This window comes from Brachyistius frenatus, unplaced genomic scaffold (genome assembly GCF_029030835.1).
Source record: "Brachyistius frenatus isolate BFR_SWC_R1_liver_20210118 unplaced genomic scaffold, ASM2903083v1 Contig_138, whole genome shotgun sequence".
Taxonomy (NCBI): Eukaryota; Metazoa; Chordata; class Actinopteri; family Embiotocidae; genus Brachyistius; species Brachyistius frenatus.
In genome coordinates, this window is record NW_027210737.1 from 977,893 (window position 1) to 998,432 (window position 20,540).

General features: G+C 39.3%; 1 protein-coding gene across 1 annotated transcript in view; it reads right to left on the reverse strand.

Moving 5' to 3' along the window:
- thsd7aa (thrombospondin, type I, domain containing 7Aa) overlaps window positions 1-20,540 on the reverse strand; it is a 143,602-nt gene that overhangs the window by 39,034 nt on the left and 84,028 nt on the right. The window contains exons 7-16 of the mRNA XM_069715116.1: window positions 20,129-20,323; window positions 13,397-13,637; window positions 11,554-11,669; window positions 9,816-9,948; window positions 7,203-7,306; window positions 4,739-4,933; window positions 4,192-4,458; window positions 939-1,117; window positions 793-798; window positions 411-544 (exon numbers count right to left, since the gene is read on the reverse strand). Of these exons, the coding sequence (XP_069571217.1) occupies window positions 411-544; window positions 793-798; window positions 939-1,117; window positions 4,192-4,458; window positions 4,739-4,933; window positions 7,203-7,306; window positions 9,816-9,948; window positions 11,554-11,669; window positions 13,397-13,637; window positions 20,129-20,323 (1,570 nt within the window). The remainder of the gene's footprint in view (window positions 1-410; window positions 545-792; window positions 799-938; window positions 1,118-4,191; window positions 4,459-4,738; window positions 4,934-7,202; window positions 7,307-9,815; window positions 9,949-11,553; window positions 11,670-13,396; window positions 13,638-20,128; window positions 20,324-20,540) is intronic.

Below are 20,540 nucleotides of genomic sequence, written 5' to 3' on the forward strand. Positions count from 1 at the left end.
GACTGGCTGGTAATGTCAGGGCCAGTATCTCCATTAACATCGTAGCCAATATTCAAGTGAGCATCATTTTGATAAACAATCATATAAAATAATGAATTTCTCATCAAAGTGTACATTAAAAGTTTTAAGGAAAACTGATGTGATTTGTGAGGTTTTTTTCAACACTGTCATCATCACTGGTTAATGTGAAATGCGTGCTGAGACATGTCTTTTCAAGAATTTATACAAGTCAGCACCCAACAGGGGGGCCAAGAAGACATCTGGAGGTTAACATGCTCAATGTATACTTTGAACTGGAACTGTGGCCATGACAGATGACATTTTAAAAGTCCACAAGAACACATGAAAAAACAGGTGCGCAACCTAGGAAAGAGTGTTGAGGTCTGACGTGATGATTTGGCTCATCTTACCTGACTTTTCGGGTCTGAACACCTTCACCACAGTTGTCCCTCAGGTCCACATTACTGACCTTCCATACACTCCAGGGCTCTGCTACCCAGACATACTGCCCACAGTCACTGAGACAAGGCACCACCTCGTACACCTGACACACAAACAAATCCCACAATTATCTGTTTCATCTCCAGCAGCAAATGTGTAGTTTAGCAACAAGAAAACTAAACTTTGGAAGTGATGCACAGTTAACGCAAGAATGTTTTTTGAGATGAACAACAAATCATCAGATTATTGATTAAAATTTGACTAAAATAAAGACAAAAACATAATTTAAGCGTCCAAAAATAAGTATTACAAAAAGTTGTCAAAGAAAACTAAAAGCAACAGTATTCTTACCTGAGCCTGTGGATGAAATCCATTGACCAAAGAAGCAAAAGGAACAAGAGAAGAAGAGGCTGTTCAGACTATCATGTTCAAAAGAAAATAAGCTGTAGTATTTTTGGTCAAATGTAAATCACAGTTTAAACTGAGCTCTCCGTCACCTGGTTAACATGGTCCAGTTTAGGACACGGTCTCCCTCCATTGTAGGGCTTCTCTCTGAGCCACTTGGAGCGAACTTTGACCCCACTGCCACATGATTTGCTGCAGCGGGACCAGTTGGACCACTCGCTCAATTTGCAGTCAGATGGACAGGCAATGATGCAAGCCTCCTCAATATACCCTATAACCGGTCAGATAACAAAAACGTATCAGTACAGAGTCATCAACCGTTGAATTGTTAATGAAATGTTACGAGAGCAGTATGTTGTCGTTCAAGTAACATCCATTGTGAATGTTAAAAAGATGTTAAAAAAAAATACATGACAAAACTTTCATTGTTTCAAGCTTGCTCAGACTGCTTTCCCATTTAAAAAAGCAATTTGAACATGTATCAATCTGTAATCAACATTGCTGTGAGATTGCAGATATCCAAGGCAGTTTTTTGACATCTTGACTGTTCAGTGTGAGCTGACCTGTTGTGAGAGGATATAAAGGACAATGGAACTATTGCTTTAATGGTCTGACGTACATATCAAAATTAGATCTCCAAAAGGGACCACCAGCCGTGCTTACAATCTGAAACCTTCCTTGAGCGTGAAAGTATTCTCACTGTTATGCACACATGCAGTCCATTCCCTCCCTAGTATACACAAATTTAGCATGACTGATCCCCAGCTGTAGCCTGAGGACAAATATCAGCAGGAAGGAGCAGCTCCTTGCCATGTTACTCCCAGTGATCCTTGGCATGACGGAGCCAATCAAGCCCCCCTAAATCAGACAGAAAAAAGCAGCAGCACAGACTCTGATCCCAGTATCATATTACAGTTACAGCTAGTTACCATCAAGCAGCTCCCTACTGAGCTTTTACTCACAGCAAGAAGGGTTTCTCAATGAGCAAACAGAGTGCTTTGATGTGTTCTGTATTTTCCCAAAGGTAAAAATGCAGAATACGGTGGCAATATGATTTTTAATTTCCTGTTCTCCTTTTGATTAAATATACTGTGGAATGTTAATAGAGCTCATTCAGTGGACTGTGAGATATTGGTTGCTGGGAGCAGAAATATCCTTGATGGATTCTTGAATTTACACTGGTGATTTGATAAAAAGACACACTTGTAAGTGACTCTGAGCTGGGTCAAATGTAATCACTCCATTACAGATGGTATTTGGTTAGGAATGTTTGTTGACAAATAACTAATCTGCTTTTCTATTTTTATTAATTTTTCAGTGATTTTTTTTTTTTCTTTCAACTGCTCATCTCCAGCTGTGTGTAAATTAAGATAAGGAAATATGTGGTCAAAATTATACCAACATTGTGGTCACATTCAAGAAATGCATTGTGATTAAATTGAAGGGTATGTTTGATGTCACTTGCAACAGAAGAATATTTAACTGTCTGCGATAGTACGTCTCTATGACAAATTCATTCTAAAATGTAAACCTGTGTGAGATCTCGCTTCACACTAATTCACCGGTTGAACTCAGAATCTGGGCATAGCTCAGTTTTGTGTGCTTGGAGTGCATTTTGGTGTGGCAAACTTTCTTTGGTAATACGCCACAGTGGTAAATTAAGAGGAATAGATAATTGAAAGGGGCCAGTCCTTCAATAATGGACAATCAAATCAGTTCCTGTCCATTTTTAAATGGCTTAAGAAGGAGCAAACCAACAAAGTCAGCTAAACAAAACGCCAGCTGGAGGAAACGAACATACTTGTCTGGGAGGTTCAGGATTGTAATCACAGAATTCTTGGTTACTATGAGTTGAGCTCCATGGGCTGATATTAAACTGGTTTGAGAAGAGGTTACTTATGTTATCAATGCCTCTTTCCCTGATAATTAGAGAACTGCTGCTCAATGTAGGAAGCTAGAAGCTAATGATAACATGAAGGGCTAAACAAAAACTTGTGCCAAACACTGGCAACCAGGAGAAGGAGATGTCAAAATTGAACAAAGATCAAATTGATTACAATTAAATTACACATGAAGGTAGAACAATTCAAAAGCCTTTTAACTCACTCATCTGGTGAAGAAATCTACCCAGTCATGCAAGGCCACGGGGTGTGACACTACGTTATTTACACACAAAAGTTTAGGAGAATTTACGCACGACAGCTTAGTACATTTAAATAATGATGGGAGAGTAAATTATTACACACTCAAAGCTCTGAATGAAATTCATTTATCAATGCCAACACACCAGTGACCTTTGGAGCACATTTCTCTTCATCAGTGTTGTTAATAAATGAAATCCATTGGGACCTTTAAGTGTGCGTAATTTACTTCTGCTTACTCCTCAACATCTTTCCTGCACTGGATTTCAGCATATTGGATGAATGTTCTTTCTTCACTTTGGCATTTAATCAATGCCGGTGTTTGGCGTCTAAAGGATGCAGGTTCTTTTTCTGGGCCTTCGTCTTATATCATTGAATCACTTTCTAAACTGAGCAGCTGTTGTCATAAAACCAAGGGAAGAGACATTTATGATATTAGTTACATCTTCCCAAGTCAATTTAACATCATCAACCAATGGAGGCCGACTCGTAGTACCATAAATTCTGTTATTACGAGGCTGAACCTCCCAGACAAGTACGTCAGGTCTTTTCCTGCGTAAAGGTTGACTGGCCTTGCCAGTCTGCTCCCACTTTAGTCATTCTAAAACGACAATACGCTTTGCCACAACAGTATTAAAGGCAATGAGCAGAACTGATTTTATTGGCCATAATTGAGGTCGGCTGGGACACACATTTTAATGATCTATTCCTCCTACTTTACCACTGTGCCATGCTGCACCACAGAGGCGCTGTGTTTGCATTTACCAAATTGCCAAAAAAGTTGGCCACACCTGCATGCGCTCCAAGGTGAGACACACAGACACACACAAGTACTGACACCAACACAGAGGAGAGCTGCAGAGAGAGAAGGAGAGAGACAGCAGCGAGAAATCCCGCCCCTCACCCGGTGGTACCATCATGATATAATTGGAGTTTACACTGTGTTTCTGCTATGATTATACAAATACAAATGTGATCACAGATAGTTCCCCTGTATATTTTAGCTGGAACTGCGTGCTGCTCACATGAAAATTAGGCGTCGGGTCTATTTTATAAATGACGTGATGCACACGCGAGGCATGAGAGGCAACTGAGATGCACATCTCAGAAAGTTAAGCAAAACTATCTGGTAGTAAATTTAATCATTATACTGTCCTGTGAATTGTGCTTGTGTTTAATGAAATGAAAAGGAAAGAAAAGTCACCATGACTGTTGCACCGAGAAGTCTCCACTATGCGATTGTCCTGGTTGTAGCACACCATGGCCTGATAGCGGTATCCTTGGCCACACTCCTTGATGTCACCTTGGACCTTCATGCCCAATTGACCCTCCATACGGCCACCCTCAGGTAGAATACAATCTGACCAGTTGCCCACAGGCTGGGCGTTGTATTTGTTACATGGGCAGTATTGAGTCTCACCAAGGGGATACATCTGGTTGTTTTTACACTGGTCACGCTTTTTACTCTTCCCTACAAAAGAAAAGAAAAACATTAACTGCAATATAATCATACTTGAGAATTTGCCACATCATGAGTATTTAAAAGTAATCAAAGCATTTAAGCCCCAATTTGCTAAATATCTGTAAGAGGAGGCTTGCTTGGTTTAAACAGCTCAGGAATTTGAATATAGAAATCGCTTTGAAGTCCTTTTTGTGAACTTTACACATTCAAAAAGTAAAAACTGAGAATCATCTTTTTATATCCAGTGATCTTACCCTAAAGATCTCTATAAACTCGAAATGTTACTCACCCATGAGCATCCTCTTGCGGGTCCTGACACCCACACAGTCGGCTGTGCATGAGGAGAACTTGGACCAGCTGCTGAGTTGACAGTCTTCTTGGCAGGGCAGCTGGCAAAGCTGGGTGAGAGGTGGCATGCAGCCAGCAAACGTAAGACAAGCTTCCACGTCTGCTTGCCCACCATCCTGCTTCCGGCATGAAACAGCTACAAGAAAAAATGAATGGTGGAGGTTTATAAGGTTGGAAATTTCTCTTTTTGTAGGTAATGGTTTACATCTGTAAAAACTAAAATATCATAAGTCATCAGGGTGTCCATAGTAGATAATGATGGAGCTGACACTCCGTATTAACGCCACTATCACAACATGGGGTGAATATGGCATTTAGATTTAGCAGTTCCCTGAATAAACCCATTATGACAGTGTTTAGCAGCAATGATGTGACTATATAAAAGAAGACTCCAACTGTCCCATGCAAAGAAAACACAGTGGATTATATGTGTATGGATGGGTAGAATACAACATTATCAAAACTGTCATTATGTCAGTTTATCCACCTTTTATTTGATCTTGTACCCACAAACCCACAAACCCAAATCCTCGAGAAATATTAGAAGTAAGGACTGTAGAATGGCTTTGGCCCTCTCCACAGTTTATTGAGTAAGTGGGTGAATAGTAAAAGCTTTGTATTGAATTGTCAATCTCAGAGTATACTGTTACAGGTAATGGTACATAATGACAAGAGCCTCCCAAGATGGAGGAGCATTGCAATCAGATAATGGCCTCTGTCTCTGAGACCCTAATTGGAGTATGTGCACTGATTACAAGTCAGCTCTCTCCCTGGATTCTTACTCAGGTCACAGGCATTAGTGCTGCAGTCAGCAAGACATCTTAAAGGAACAATACAGGTTACTGGTAATGAAAATACTTATAATACATCATTGAACTCAGTTTTTGATAACAGTTTGACTTTTTTTTATTATTATTTAGTGATTTTTATGTGTACTTAAGTTTGAGACATACACATTGTAATTCAATGAAATAGTGATGTAACTCTGACAAGAATTTATATACAATTTTTGTTCAGGTTTCAGGATTTCACAAATTAGTTTTCATACTATACCACAAAAAGAGCTTTTTCCCTAAAAACAGAAGCCAATTGTTCCGAGCCTTCTTGGCTTGCAACACCGTTTCTGGTCATAGCAGTTCTACCAAACCTTCCAAACGGCAAATATTGTTTGAATTTAATGCTAACCAGAGTTAATATCATCAATTATTTCACCAAAGAATCAAAAATAAGACAAAATTCAAAAACCTGTGCAACAGAACTTTGTTCTTATTTCCTGTTAATTGAAAATGAGCATATATTTTTCATAAAACCATACATTTTCTCAGTTTCAACGTTTGATATGCTGTCTTTGGTCTATTTTCAATTAAATATGGGTTTACATGTTTTGCAAATCATTGCATTATGTTTATATTTACATTTTACACAGCATCTCAACTTTTTGGAAAAAGGGGTTGTCAATAGGATTTTGAGTTTCTGACACATGTTCAATGGAGTATTTAACAAGCGTTTTGCTTCTAATGGAGGATTACTGAATTGGTGTTTTGAGATAAGCGTAACAATATGATTAACAATGATTTTAAAAAATGGAAGATCGAAAGTGAGAGCTGAAAACAAGAGACGTGATGAAGTGATAAAGTTTAGCTGCAGTCTGGTACTTTGTTGCTGGTGTTGGTCTAATCATGCCTCGCTTTTTTTGTTGCCTTTTTTAAACAATCTCAACAAATGATAAACCATCAATTGAAATAGCTGAAAACCCTGCGATATTAACGTGAGATCACCAATGAATCAGATTCATTGGTGTTATGGAGTTGAAAGGTAATATTTGAGACTGTTATTTTATTTTTATTGTACTCTATTAATCCCCGAGGGGAAATTCTTTTGCTACAGCAGCATCCCGAGGGGGAGCTGCTGCAACAGGCTGCCACGACCGCGGCGCCAACCAACCAACCTGAGGTGCATGTTTTTGGGTGATGGGAGGAAGCCGGAGAGAACCCACGCAAGCACAGGAGAACATGCAAACTCTGCACAGAAAGGCCCAGGACCGGATTCGAACCCGGAACCTTTTTGCTGTGAGGCGACAATGCTAACCACTGCACCACCGTGCCTCCCTTATTATGCAGAAACATTAACACTCATTCCACTCCACAGATCCATATCGATTGCAACATTAAAGTTGTATGCAGCCCCTAAGAACTGCTTTAATGCTAACTCCCTCTTCTCTGGCTCTTGCGAAGGCATCTGATGCGTTATCCCAGACCTCCACTTGAACCACATCTCAGTCTAATCCTCTTGATGACTGGCAACAATTACAGTTTTTTTCCAGCTCTTTTTACTGATTTAGTTCAAGGAGTAAGTAAATAAGATATGAATGTTTAAGTGTTCTGTGTGTGTGTGGCTATCGTCACCTCGAATCTGAAGTCCCGGGCCACAGGTTTCCTGAGCACCAAGACTGTCCTGCCGAACTGACCATGGAACCAGCTGGCACCTTCGCCACTTGTGGGTTTTCCATCTGAAAGAGAAGACAGACAAGAATCAAACCACAGTAGATCATGTAAAATTGATTATTATGTGAATGAGTATGCATGGAGTTGATATTTGGCATCAAAGCTGTAATCTCATCACTGTCCATGAGAAAACACCCTGCTAATCACTACATGGCTATCTGGATTGACAATAATATTACCCTCACTGAAATGTAGAGGCAAAGATGAGGGGTCGTATTCATAAAGCTTCCTGGTACAAAGAGATACTCTTTAAACGCTGAATGAGTTGATTCTTCAAACGAGAAATAAAACCAGGTTAACAAAGCCTCCTTAATTTCAGCAAAGAAGGTTCAAGTTTCATAGGAAAGAACCATCATTTGTGTTTTAACAACATTTAGTTAATGAGTAATTGAAGTTTATCGGGAGGTTTGAATTTAACTTTCCTGTATTCAAAAATGTTTGAATCTCCATCAAAAAAGCCCCTTGTGGATTGACTGGATCAATAAAAGCCAATCAGAATTATCTTCTATAAGTCTGTGGTTGATTGATTTTGTGGCACATTTGTATGTACATTCTGAAATTTATCCACATTTCATTATTTACATCAGCTTCATAACTATCCACATCTTCCACCATGACTCTCTGCTGGGTTAAATCTGTTTATTTCATTTCATAATATTGCTATGCTAAAATAACCATTCACATCATTTAACTTTTGTTATTATTTAATACATATCCTTATTATGTGTATTTCCTGGAACATATCATAAAGAGATTACTTTAATGGAGAAGTCATGGTTTCAGATTATCTCATTGAATCATTTTTTGTGTTAAAATATAATCTTTTTCTTCCATCCCGAGGTTAATGACCCGGAAACTGTGGCTTCAATACAGCTACAACCATTATCCAGTTATTATAATAATGGATCAGATTTAATACATTTGTGTCATTTGGAGTAAACAAAAGCAAAACTGTAAAAATATGTACAATGTGAAAAAATATTTATAAAAGAATATTGATTAAAAAAAAAAAAAAAAAAAAAAAACTGGGCGAGAACAAAAAACAACTCTGTGCTTATTGTGCTTAACTCTTAGTGAGCAAGCTGAGTTTACAGGAACTTTTGATTACCATGTCTGTGACAAATAGACTATCTGCAGCTCCAGGATATTCCTGTGTATCCAGTCTGTGCACTCTGTGGTAGGTAATCCTCTGGATGATGTCACTGTCCAGCAGTAACCCTTTGATGAGGAAATCTCTGATAGTTACCTCAACATTGTTTTCTTTCGTCCCGGGAATACATCTAAAATTCCTGTTATCTCACGTAGAGTGCATAGTCAATGCCAGCATTTTCTCTATCAGTTTGTAGTTTTTAATGCAGAGGTAGTTGATTGAAGGCCAACCTTTTTAACTTTCCCTCTTTAAACTTCAGCATCCTCACACATCTGCTGCAGCACATTCATAGTCAATTTCACATTGTTCTTTAGCTCCCTGAAATCCCCTAATGTGTCAAGTTTATCAAGTTTCTGTATTTCTTCATTGCTTGCCTGGAGAACATCCTCCCTATTATTGGTTTTGGATTTTGGCAATGAATGGAGCCCAAATTAATATTCTTCACTATAATCTATGTCCAATATAACATGCTTCATAGTTTTACTTGATTCTATTACTTTGTTTTGAACCTGGTGGCTTAGGTGTGCTGCACTCCATCAAACAAATACAAGGGTGAAGTTGAATAATATAAACTGACGCAAAAGATAAACACATTTATTTTTCAACCCGATAGACAGCAGAGATCTTTTGAATTGCTATCGACGCTCTGAGGAATAACTTTAAAAATGACCACATGTTAATATAGTCAACCACCTGACATTGCATGCAGGCACATCCATATGCACATATGCACCATGACCATGAAAGAAACCAATTTTGAGATATTTTAAGTGCATGGAATTGTACTTCGAGGCTGGTATCAGGATACTTAACAACTCTCTGAAAGGCCTCCAGTTGATTCAAAATTCTGCAGGGAGAGTACTGATGGGAACACAGAGAAGAGATCATATTTCTCCTGATTTTTGCCTCTGGGTTCCTGTACAATCCAGATTATAATTGACAAATCCTTGCCCTTACCCCCAATAATAGACTTCATTGTTTCTTATTAAACCAACAGAAGACTTTCAGAATGCGGGCTTAAGTGGTTTCTAGTTGCGTTTCCAAAAGTAGAATTGAAGGCAAAACCTGAAGCTCAGATCAGGCTCCTCTCCTGTGGAACCAGCTCATCGTTTTTGGTCAGAGGTTGACACTTCTGCTTCATGCTGCACGCTATGGTGAGCAGCACCATGATGTGCATGGTGCCAGGGGAAGCTCTATTTTTTTTGTAAGTAAGTATTCAAAGCTTGCTTGATCAACATCAGCACCTGCGTTTCACACGATATATAGTCTATTTATGTCCGTGTATATGTCCTAATTCGGATTTGAAATGATCACAATAACCTGAGTAATGTGTGCAAGTGTTAATGTTCAGATTGGTCACATACCTGTATCCCTGACAGATAGAGGGAGCCTCACACTCTTTTTCCTGCGTCAGAACCTCAGGACAGTCCTGTCCCCCATTGGCTGGTAATTGGATGATAATACGTTTCCTGTATTGCTTCTTCTTTGACTTACCACCTAAAGGAAGCCACAAGAGAACACACTTATATCCATTAGTTCTAGCAACTCGTTTCAGAAAAATGTACAAAATACATTGGACTGAATATTTAAATTGTGATTGTTGTTGACATTGCACGCAGGCACATCCATATGCACATATGCACCATGACCATGAAAGAAACCAATTTTGAGATATTTTAAGTGCATGGAATTGTACTTCGAGGCTGGTATCAGGATACTTAACAACTCTCTGAAAGGCCTCCAGTTGATTCAAAATTCTGCAGGGAGAGTACTGATGGGAACACAGAGAAGAGATCATATTTCTCCTGATTTTTGCCTCTGGGTTCCTGTAAAATCCAGATTATAATTGACAAATCCTTGCCCTTACCCCCAATAATAGACTTCATTGTTTCTTATTAAACCAACAGAAGACTTTCAGAATGCGGGCTTAAGTGGTTTCTAGTTGCGACATGCTGGAGCTAAAGGTGTGGACCTTTAGCTCCAGCATGTCCTGCATATTTGAAAAGAATCTTAAAGAAGGCATGTGTTTTGTGTGCTCGAGCTGTGTTTAACTAAATGTGTCAATGTAGAACAAATTTAATGAAGCTCAGTTGGTCTTCAGTTTTCTTTACTACATCTGTGTGCTCATGTTTTGCTGGAAGTGGCCACTTCAAGAGGAGGCTAATACAATCAAGTGAAATCCTGAATACCATCCCCATTATCCGTTCCCTGATATCCAATACAAGTCTATTGGAGGTAGAGAATGTTGACTTTACAGGAAGTCTTCGTCTATATCGGGATCATCATATCAGGTTCCAGTACTTACGATGCCAGGTGATTGATGTTGGAAGAGAATCTATTAAAGATTGAGATGATTTATAAAATGCTGTGCAGCCCCAACATATTGAGCAGATGGAAAAGGGCTATAAGAACGCTGATGGTGTGTGTGTGTGTGTGTGTGTGTGTGTGTGTGTGTGTGTGTGTGTGTGTGTGTGTGTGTGTGTGTGTGTGTGTGTGTGTGTGTGTGTGTGTGGGCCTAAGACACACTTCAACATGGCACAGGGGGATGTGGGGATGATGGGCCCACGAATGTTGTTAATGCATTATCAACTCTCAGAGCTACTGCCAGAGAAGAAAGATACATGGAAAGCGTACATTGTGTTTGCGGAGTTGTGATGCTTATGGCTTATTTACTTTGCAAATCAGTTCCAAATCAATTAATACAGGATTTCCAGCAGCTGTTTATTAAGGAGTTGGCCAGCCCCGCTGAATTGGAAAGAAATCCTCTCTCGTTATACAAAGTCTCTCCCATGTATCAAATAATACTTCAGAGATCTTTAGTAGAAAATATAAAAGGGCTGTAGCAATTCTTGCCCCACAATGCTTACCACCTCCACCAGACTATTTCCTTGGGGAAATACTAAGTTAATACTGCATTTCCAAAGCATGTATTAAACATGCAAGGACTCAAACAGAATTGAAAATGTTGGTGTTCTCTCTCAGTGGGCATGATGATTTTATTTTCTATCCGCTACTGCTGAAATAAGGATGAGCAAATTTGGTATGTTTCTTTAATTGAGACACTGATACACAAGCTCCCCAAGCATCACTGAGTATAATTACCTGCTTGACATGTTGATGGGCAGACACTCCAGTCACTGTATGGGGTGATGATACAGTCTCTCTTGCATGGAAGTAAACATGGCCTGACGGTGTCTGGGCGAAGACTCTCTGGACACCTGAAAGTAAATCATTTCCATTCTTTATCATATATACAGAATAGCCTTGAAAATCTGATGGAGATGTGTCACATCAGAGACAAATGTTTGCTTGTAGATCCAAGTGTCCCTGACTTCAGTGCTACATTTTTTTGTGATACACCTATGGGATTTGCCTGGTTGCAATGAAACTCCAACATCCTGAAACCACTTCCCTCTCAAATGCAGGGACATCATCTTTTTGGGAAACTAACATGAAAAATAGCTCTGTGCAGAATTCCTATGGCAGATTACCAAATAACATCGTGCAAAATGAAAAACCAAAACAAGATGTAGGAAAGAGTTATGTAAAAAACAGAAATATTTTACAACTCAAGAAAGTGTTTAACCATATTTGAATCACACACCTAATTCAGAGTGTGATGTATGTTTAATTTAAGGAATCATACTAAAATGAGAATTTTCTAATGTAACTTTATGTTTACTGTTGACCGTCCTCACAACATGGCCACAGCTGGTGCTTCTATTAAAAGCGGGTGCCCATCTCTCCATTGATATGTAAGTGTATCCCAAGGCATTGGGCTCACTGCTCAGCGTGTAACAGTAGATTTAGGAGTCAGCCCAGGAATAAAAAGCAAGATTAATTTCCATACACAGCATGGAGGCTGGCAGGGTTTGACTGCGTAGTGATACCCTTCTGCCAGAATAATGCTCCCATGTTTGCTGAATAAATAAATAGATAATTCATGTTCCCCGCAGATGCCTCCGGGGAGAAAAAGAGACGCAGATGCTTAAAACAGTTGGCCAGCAGCTCATCAGTGCATCAGTTAACACCTCTGGCAGACACCCGCAATAACAGTAACCGGCAGACTAAACGGCACTTTGCACCATGTGCAAACAAAGTCTGCAAGTAAAGAAAAAAGAAAGGTTGCCTTTCAGTAATGGCCACATTCACAGCCACACAATGGACATCTCATTTTTCTTAAGTCTTAAATCCTCTTGCCTATCAACTCACTTTACACTTCTTTACACTTTTACTGAAATGACAGCATTTTTACTGAAGCACTGTTATTTATGTCAGCACCTGAAGTGTAATAGTAAGGGAACAGAAACACCATAAGTTTGTCCTGTGTGGATTTAACACAGTTTGAAGAACTATTTTTACATTTGCATGCTCCAAATAAATCCAGTTTTTAGAAGTGAGACAGCTCAAGGTCTCCCTGAATGCTTCACTTCATTAGCTTTGTTAACAATAACTTAACACTTTTCATACAATCATACAAGCCCATAGTTAAGACAACAAACTGTACATCTCCATCAGTCTCAAGCGTTACTATTTTTCTTGAAATTCCCGAGGTGCTTCTCTGTGTATGTATGTTGACAGTGTCTCATTATTAAACCTTCCTACAAAGCTCTAACTGGATGTATCTCCACTCACATGTTAGCCAGATTAATTTAACAGCTGTATTTGGAGGTAAAACAAAAAGTGTTTCCACTTAAAATGTTAGTTCACACAATCCAGTTGCATTGGTGAGCACACCAATAATATAATATGTATAATAATATACCAATATCTATCAGTCAATATTAATTTGATCAAAGTACTAAATTATTTAGATTTTTTTTTTTGGCACAGTTCCGTTCGTATTTGTACTGATAAATCATCTGATAGAGTTTCATGCCCATCCAAATTTTTTAAATTCCTTCACACCTGATGTCCATGTATGAAAAATTATGAGAAAACATACTTTTTGGGAGGAACTTGGCCCACATTGACCCGGACACAGATGACTTTGCGGGTTTGCATCCCCACTGAGCAAGAGACATCATCATCACGTGTTCGGCCCACAGACGTGTTGGTGGATGGAATTGAAGAGTCCTCTATGCACTGTCCCCAGGGGCCAGTCTGCCAGTGGTACACAGTGCAAGGATGGTCATTGCAGTTCCTCACCTCCTGCAGGGCACTGATGTTGGGACATTGGACACCACCTGAAAAACAAAAGAACAGTGCAGTACCAGTGTAAGTGTTATGGCTGTACTATCGACAAAAGCAAATCAACTCAGCACTGGTAGTTTTGGATATAAAAAGATCTACAATTCCTGTAAGCCAAAGAGAGAGCAGGAAGTGTGTGGAGTACAGAGCTATCTCCTTGTGGTTTGCGTTCTTCAAATTTTGTTCAGAGAAGACTATCTGACTACTACTCTATGACACTTCATTTGAAAAAAGTACACATATTGGCCTCCTTCATGTGACTTGTTACATTTGGGAAAAAAGAAGAATTTCTGGTAACATGCTGGTTTTAATTTATGCTTTACATGCTGATACTTGATAGCCTGGTTGCACCGACTATGGCTGACAGCTTCATTTTTCTTAGCTGTGATAACTGTCTGGAACCTCAGGCTCGTATGAGCATTTGCAAAACCACTCTGAAGGGCGGACCAATCCGCGAGCAGTGTCAGTGGTTAACTGCGTTTGTCCCGCCCCTCCTTCACTGGCGTTGGATGGCTGGTGACAGTGACGAGCTTAGTCCAGCTCAGACTAATCGGTCAGCAACTCATCAAGCTGCTGGCGTTCATTAAAACAATTTTTTTTTAAAAGCCTGTACTCAGGAAAAAAAAGCTTTGGTGGGTACGGGCTGTAGGTAGTTACAGCGGTGGCAGGGTGTTGGCCGGTTTTGGCCCATGCTGATTGATTAAAATTAACCGGAGGTCTACGTTAAGCAGGATGGAACAACTGCAAACGATTCCCAATGGAGGTTGCCCAGACCCATATATTTATGCAGGAAAACTGGGTTCTCGTTTGCACCAGGCTAGATACTTAAAGTTTTTAAGGCCAAAATATATGCAATTGTTGTTTATGTCAAAGATTATGAGTTGCAGGTTTTACAGTGTATACTGCTTGAGTTGGAGCTTGGAATGTCTTTTTTTATTTACTTTTTTATTTTTTTTATCACAAATACCTCGAGGGCTCAAAAACCCCTCTGATAGTTTCTCTCATACTCTGGTTATCTATGAAATACGAAATAATGCATTGTTCCATTTCATCTACACAAAACAATTTTAGTTGTGTACTGTAAAATTGCAAACAATGACTTCTGTTTTTAGATACACAGTATTCAAGGCTGGTTTGTCTCGAAAAGACACACATTATTGGAAGCATACTGATGTGTAAAAAGCCTCATTGGTCAAGATACTGGAGGCTACTCAAAGGTTTTGCCAAGAAATTTAAAAGCTGTTCCATGCAAACACTTCCCATGACAATTTCATCCAGACTGCAGTAACTTCTCTTGATGATTTAAACTATTGCTCCTTAAATGTAGATTGTAGCAGTGACTTAAACCTCTGCTATTTAAATGAGAATTAAAGGTCTAAATATGAAGGTAGTTTTGTGTCTTTTTTTTATGCAAGTATAAAAGAGAGTTTTGAAAGCAAAAATTAAGTATAGTAGTACAAATATATGACCTAACAATAAAATGATTTGGATTGCAAAACAAATATCCCTTACTGCTTTGTTGGTTTTGGTCACAGACTTCAGAATTTTGCTTGTGAAACCAGCATCTTTATTTTGCCACAAAATGTTTTGATTGCAAATCAGGACTCTGGTTGTGAGTTAAAAACCTTGCATTGAAAGTTGAATTTGATGTAAAGTGGGGCACACTCGACTGGAGAGGACTGTGTGTGGAGAGATGGAGGAAAGTTGACATGATATTGTTCTTTTCTATTGAAATGGTTTTAAAATGTAGAAGCAAAATTATCAAGTTTGTAACCAAAACCAACAAAACTGTAAAGGATAATGTATTTACAATCCAAATACTTTTATTCTGCATATAGTTAGTGATTCGACTGCTTTGTTAGACCTTATCAAGTGTTTGCTTATTCTGCTCGATTAATTTGTATTCATTATTGGTATTTATTTTACCTCTTCTTTTTATGTTAAGCATCTGGAGCTGTATTTGATGAATAAATTGAGATATATAAACAATGTATTATCATTACTTTGTTAAATTTATGTAGGCACTATGCAGTATACAGGTTGTAATTCTGCTTCAGTGTGACCAAACAAGAATACATGTACAAGTAATAAGTAAAGTCTAATTGGATGAGGATGAAGCAATTATTATTAAAAAAGCAAACTAACGAAATATTGCTTAGCTAGCAATATGGCATTGGCTGCCCCATGCTGTGTGAGTCCTTGTGCACACCAATAAATTAGCTTTAATTTGTACCATAAGTATTTGGAAATCAAATAAGACTTCAGCAGAGATAAATCAGATGGTGTCTGGGGGACGGTGGGTTGCAGGGATTGACATCGATGAGGTGACCTGTGGGGCAGAATGTCTACACACAGCCATAAGCCTGGATATAGACCCAGGTGCAGTGTGCAAATCATGTGACCCTTTTCACCATGAAACATTGCCATTAGCAGCCATCATCACCTTGGGAAGAGAGACCCCCCTTTAGAGAAGGTCAGCCATTAGTGCCTCAGAAGGCATTGAAAGACATCATCCAGTCAGAGATAGAGTCTCAATCAGTCTGAATTGGACGTGAGAAAGAGACGTCTGTGCAGCAGCTGAGGACTGTCCTTCGCAAGGTAATTTATAAAAGATATTTGAACACTCATTTGTCAAGCCTAGATATTGTTTATATTAATATTGTTTATTAACACACAGAAGGGCACACTGTTATTGCTGCATGGGCTAATTAAATTGTTAAGTAATAAATATTTAAGTGCTACCAATTAAACTCAACATGTATTTTTTTTTTTTAAATGCACAGTCTAAGGGCTGAAAATGAACTGCCCTACAAACAATACCTCAGCAGTCTACTCTGTATCGACACCATCTTCCCAGGCGATATGCCCTCCTGCCATTCCAAGTGTTTGTCTTGACCTGAATAATTAGCGCATTATAGCAGTGGCCTGCATGCTGCCGTGATACTTTTATTAGTGAGTTTGCAGCTCATACTTCCTTAGCAGTCTGTAGTACTTGGAATATCAGTAGCTTATATATAATGCTTGGTGATTGCACTTTTTCTAAGGAAAATTTTAAAGAAAATTGAGGGTGGGGGTGGGGGGCATTGTAAACATCACTAAGCTCCAAAGGGATCTAAACAGTTTATATATTTTGGATCATTTAACTTTTTTGTAAGTTACAGTCTACAGGAAGAGACAACCTAAATTAGCATAAAAACTTAAAGCAGAGGAAAAACTTGATCTGGTCAGGTGTTTAAATATTTAAAAACTGCAATAGTCAAAACATTTCTCAAATATAAATCTCTTTGACCCATCCATTTGAAATAATTTCCACCCATATCTGAATTTCCCTTTTTGACCATGATCTTGGAAAAAACATGTGGAACAGACTGCTTTTTATTTTACTATTATTATACGACTAGCAATGGACTCATTGAAAAATATCAGTTGGGTTTTAGGCCAGGCTCTCATAAATCAAGTAGTGAGACAACTCTTAAAGAAGTTACAAGTTACGCACAGTTTTAAATAGATTTTATTCCTGACTCTCACAGGAAATTGGGTTCTTCATCCACTTCCTTGTTAAAACTATGGAATGGCTTGAGGCTGAGTTCTTAGCCCTTTACGATGCAGTTATATATTCACTTATATGTTATCTCAAGGTCAAATCTTCAAAAAAAAAAATGTATCACTGACCTTTATTTTAGGACTTTTGTAATGAGAACATTTCTGCCACTTCGGTCTTATATATGTGTGTTTGTGTGTGTATGTATGTGTGTATTGTTTATCTTGTGAATATATATTAAATATGCAGATATGCATGTGTAATATTTAGATATCCTAACTCCAGAATGGATGCTGCATTTTTGTGAATATGCCAAAGACTGCAAGCCACTCAAGAAGAGCTGTTAAAATGATTGTGAGGAAGTAAGAGATCAAATTCTGATCTGCTGCCAAACCAGACGCTCACCATCTGTGCACCCTCTTATTTTTTCTCATAACAAGGTTTGGTGAGAATCGCTTGGTTCCCATACTGTGATTGACAGTTTGGAGGATTATACTTTAGCCCAGAAGCACTCACTTCAGTATCATTCCAGGACCATTTACATACCCACTGATCACTTGGGTATCAAAACACCTAATGCTAAGGAACACTTAATGCTACTACGAGCGATTCATAATTTGTCTTTATTCTAAAAACACAGGGATTTTGCTGGGTCAGCAGATTGTTGGGAAGAGATTACGTAGCCACATTTATATTTCTTTCTAGGTAAATTTATGGAAACTACATGTTGCATCAGCAAAAATCACTTGCTGTTGTCAAAGAACATCAAATATGAATGTACCGAAGATTGGACGGACCAGTGACAGCAGCAAAGGACCTTGAACAGAAGCCGAGGAAATATCAAAGATATTTTTTTGAACCCGAGGACACATTGTACAATCAAGTTTGACAAAGTGAGTATAAACAGTGTCGGAGTTCAGTCCTGCAAAAGTTGTTATCATTCTAGTCTCTTCTTACCCTGCATCACAGTAACCCATGCCACAACCTTGCCAGTTGCTGTAGAGGAACACAGATTAATTAATTTCACTTTGACATTTCACTTGTGGTATATACAAGGCCATACACAAATGGTTGTGTAAGATATGCACATTTTAGATGTGCAGTACTAGTGCCACAGTAGTATTAGACCAATGTACAGTTGTGAAGGCAGACACATGATCTTTGTAGATAGCTTAGTTTCTTATCAGATGATTCTAATTTACTAATTCATAATTAATTCAAAGGTCCATTCCAACATGTCTAACTACAGTGCATCCGGAAAGTATTCACAGCGCTTCACTTTTTACACATTTTGTTATGTTGCAGCCTTATTCCAAAATTGATTAAATTCATTTTTTTCCTCAAAATTCTACACGCAATATCCCATAATGACAAAGTGAAAATAGTTTGTTTAAAATTTTTGCAAATCTATTAAAAATAAAGAACGAAAATATAACACGTACATAAGTATTCACAGCCTTTGCTCAATACTTTGTTGAAGCACCTTTGGCAGAAATTACAGCCTCAAGTCTTTTTGAGTATGATGCTACAAGCTTGGCACCTATTCTTGGGCAGTTTCTCCCGTTCTTCTTTGCAGGACCTCTCAAGCTCCATCAGGTTGGATTTTCAGATCTCTCTTTTCAGAGATGTTCAATCGGGTTCAAGTCTGGGCTCTGCCTGGGCCTCTCAAAGACATTCACAGAGTTGTCCCGAAGCCATTCCTTTGTTATCTTGGCTGTGTGCTTCAGGTCGTTGTCCTGTTGGAAGATGAACCTTCGCCCCAGTCTGAGGTCCAGAGCGCTCTGGAGCAGGTTTTCATCAAGGATGTCTCTGTACATTGTTGCATTCTTCTTTCCCTCCATCCTGACTAGTCTCCCAATTCCTGCCGCTGAAAAACATCCCCACAGCATGATGCTGCCACCACCATGCTTCACCGTAGAGATGGTATTGGCCAGGTGATGAGCGGTGCCTGGTTTCCTCCAAACATGACGCTTGGCATTCAGGCCAAAGAGTTCAATATTTGTTTCATCAGACCAGATAATTTAGTTTCTCATGGTCTGACAGTCCTTCAGGTGCCTTTTGGTAAACTCCAGGTGGGCTGTCATGTGCCTTTTACTGAGGAGTGTCTTCCGTCTGGCCACTCTACCATACAGGCCTGCTTGGTGGAGTGCTGCAGAGATGGTTGTCCTTCTGGAAGGTTCTCCTCTCTTCACAGAGCAACGTTGGAGCTCTGTCAGAGTGACCATCGGGTTCTTGGTCACCTCGCTGACTAAGGCTCTTCTCCCCCGATCGCTCAGTTTGGCCGGGCGGCCGACTCTAGGAAGAGTCCTGGTGGTTCAAACTTCTTCCATTTACGGATGATGGAGGCCGCTGTGCTCATTGGGACCTTCAATGCTGCAGAAATGTTTCTGTACCCTTCCCCAGATCTGTGCCTCAATACAATCCTGTCTCGGAGGTCTACAGACGATTCTTTGGACTTCATGGCTTGGTTTGTGCTCTGACATGTCAACTGTGGGACCTCATATAGACGGTGTGTGTCTTTCCAAATCATGTCCAATCAACTGAATTTACCACAGGTGGACTCCAATCAAGTTGTAGAAATATCTCAAGGATGATCAGTGGAAACAGGATGCACCTGAGCTCAATATTTTGAGTGTAATGGTAAAGGCTGTGAATACTTATGTACATGTGATTTTTTTTTCATTTTTGATTTTTAATAGATTTGCACAAATTTCTAAAAAAATTATTTCACTTTGTGATTATGGGGTATTGTGTGTAGAATTTTTAGGGAAAAAAAATAATTTGATCCATTTTGGACTAAGGCTGTAATATAACAAAATGTGGAAAAAGTGAAGCGGTGAATACTTTCCGGGTGCACTGTATATCTATCTGTCGTATGTCTGTCTGAGATCACCAATTTGTCTGATGCTGCTTTGTTGTCTTTGTGCAGGAGACAAGACTTCCTACCTTCTCCTGCGTTATAAGCAAGGATAGAACGAGCTCTGGTCTGCTTGCCCTCTGTGTTTTTTCCAGAGCAGGTATGGGAGCACAGAGACCAGGGTATCCAGGGGCTCAGGGCACAATCCTTGGGACAAGGCACCTCACAGATGGTGGGCATAGGAAGGATGGCATCGCGGCAAAACTGTCTCTCCACATATTCACCTAGGAGCACACAAGCAGATATAGGGTATCAAAATGTGATGGATGGATGTACACCTAGCGGCAACCAGCAGTGACGTCACCCACTGGTGTGTGAACAGCCGTTATAAAGCCTCGAGTTCAAATTTTGTCCAGCGCCATCTTGCTAGTTCAGAGCGGTTTGGAGCGTGTAGTGACCAATATTTGGGCGAGCAGGGGGTGGAAGCGAGCGGAGGAGCTG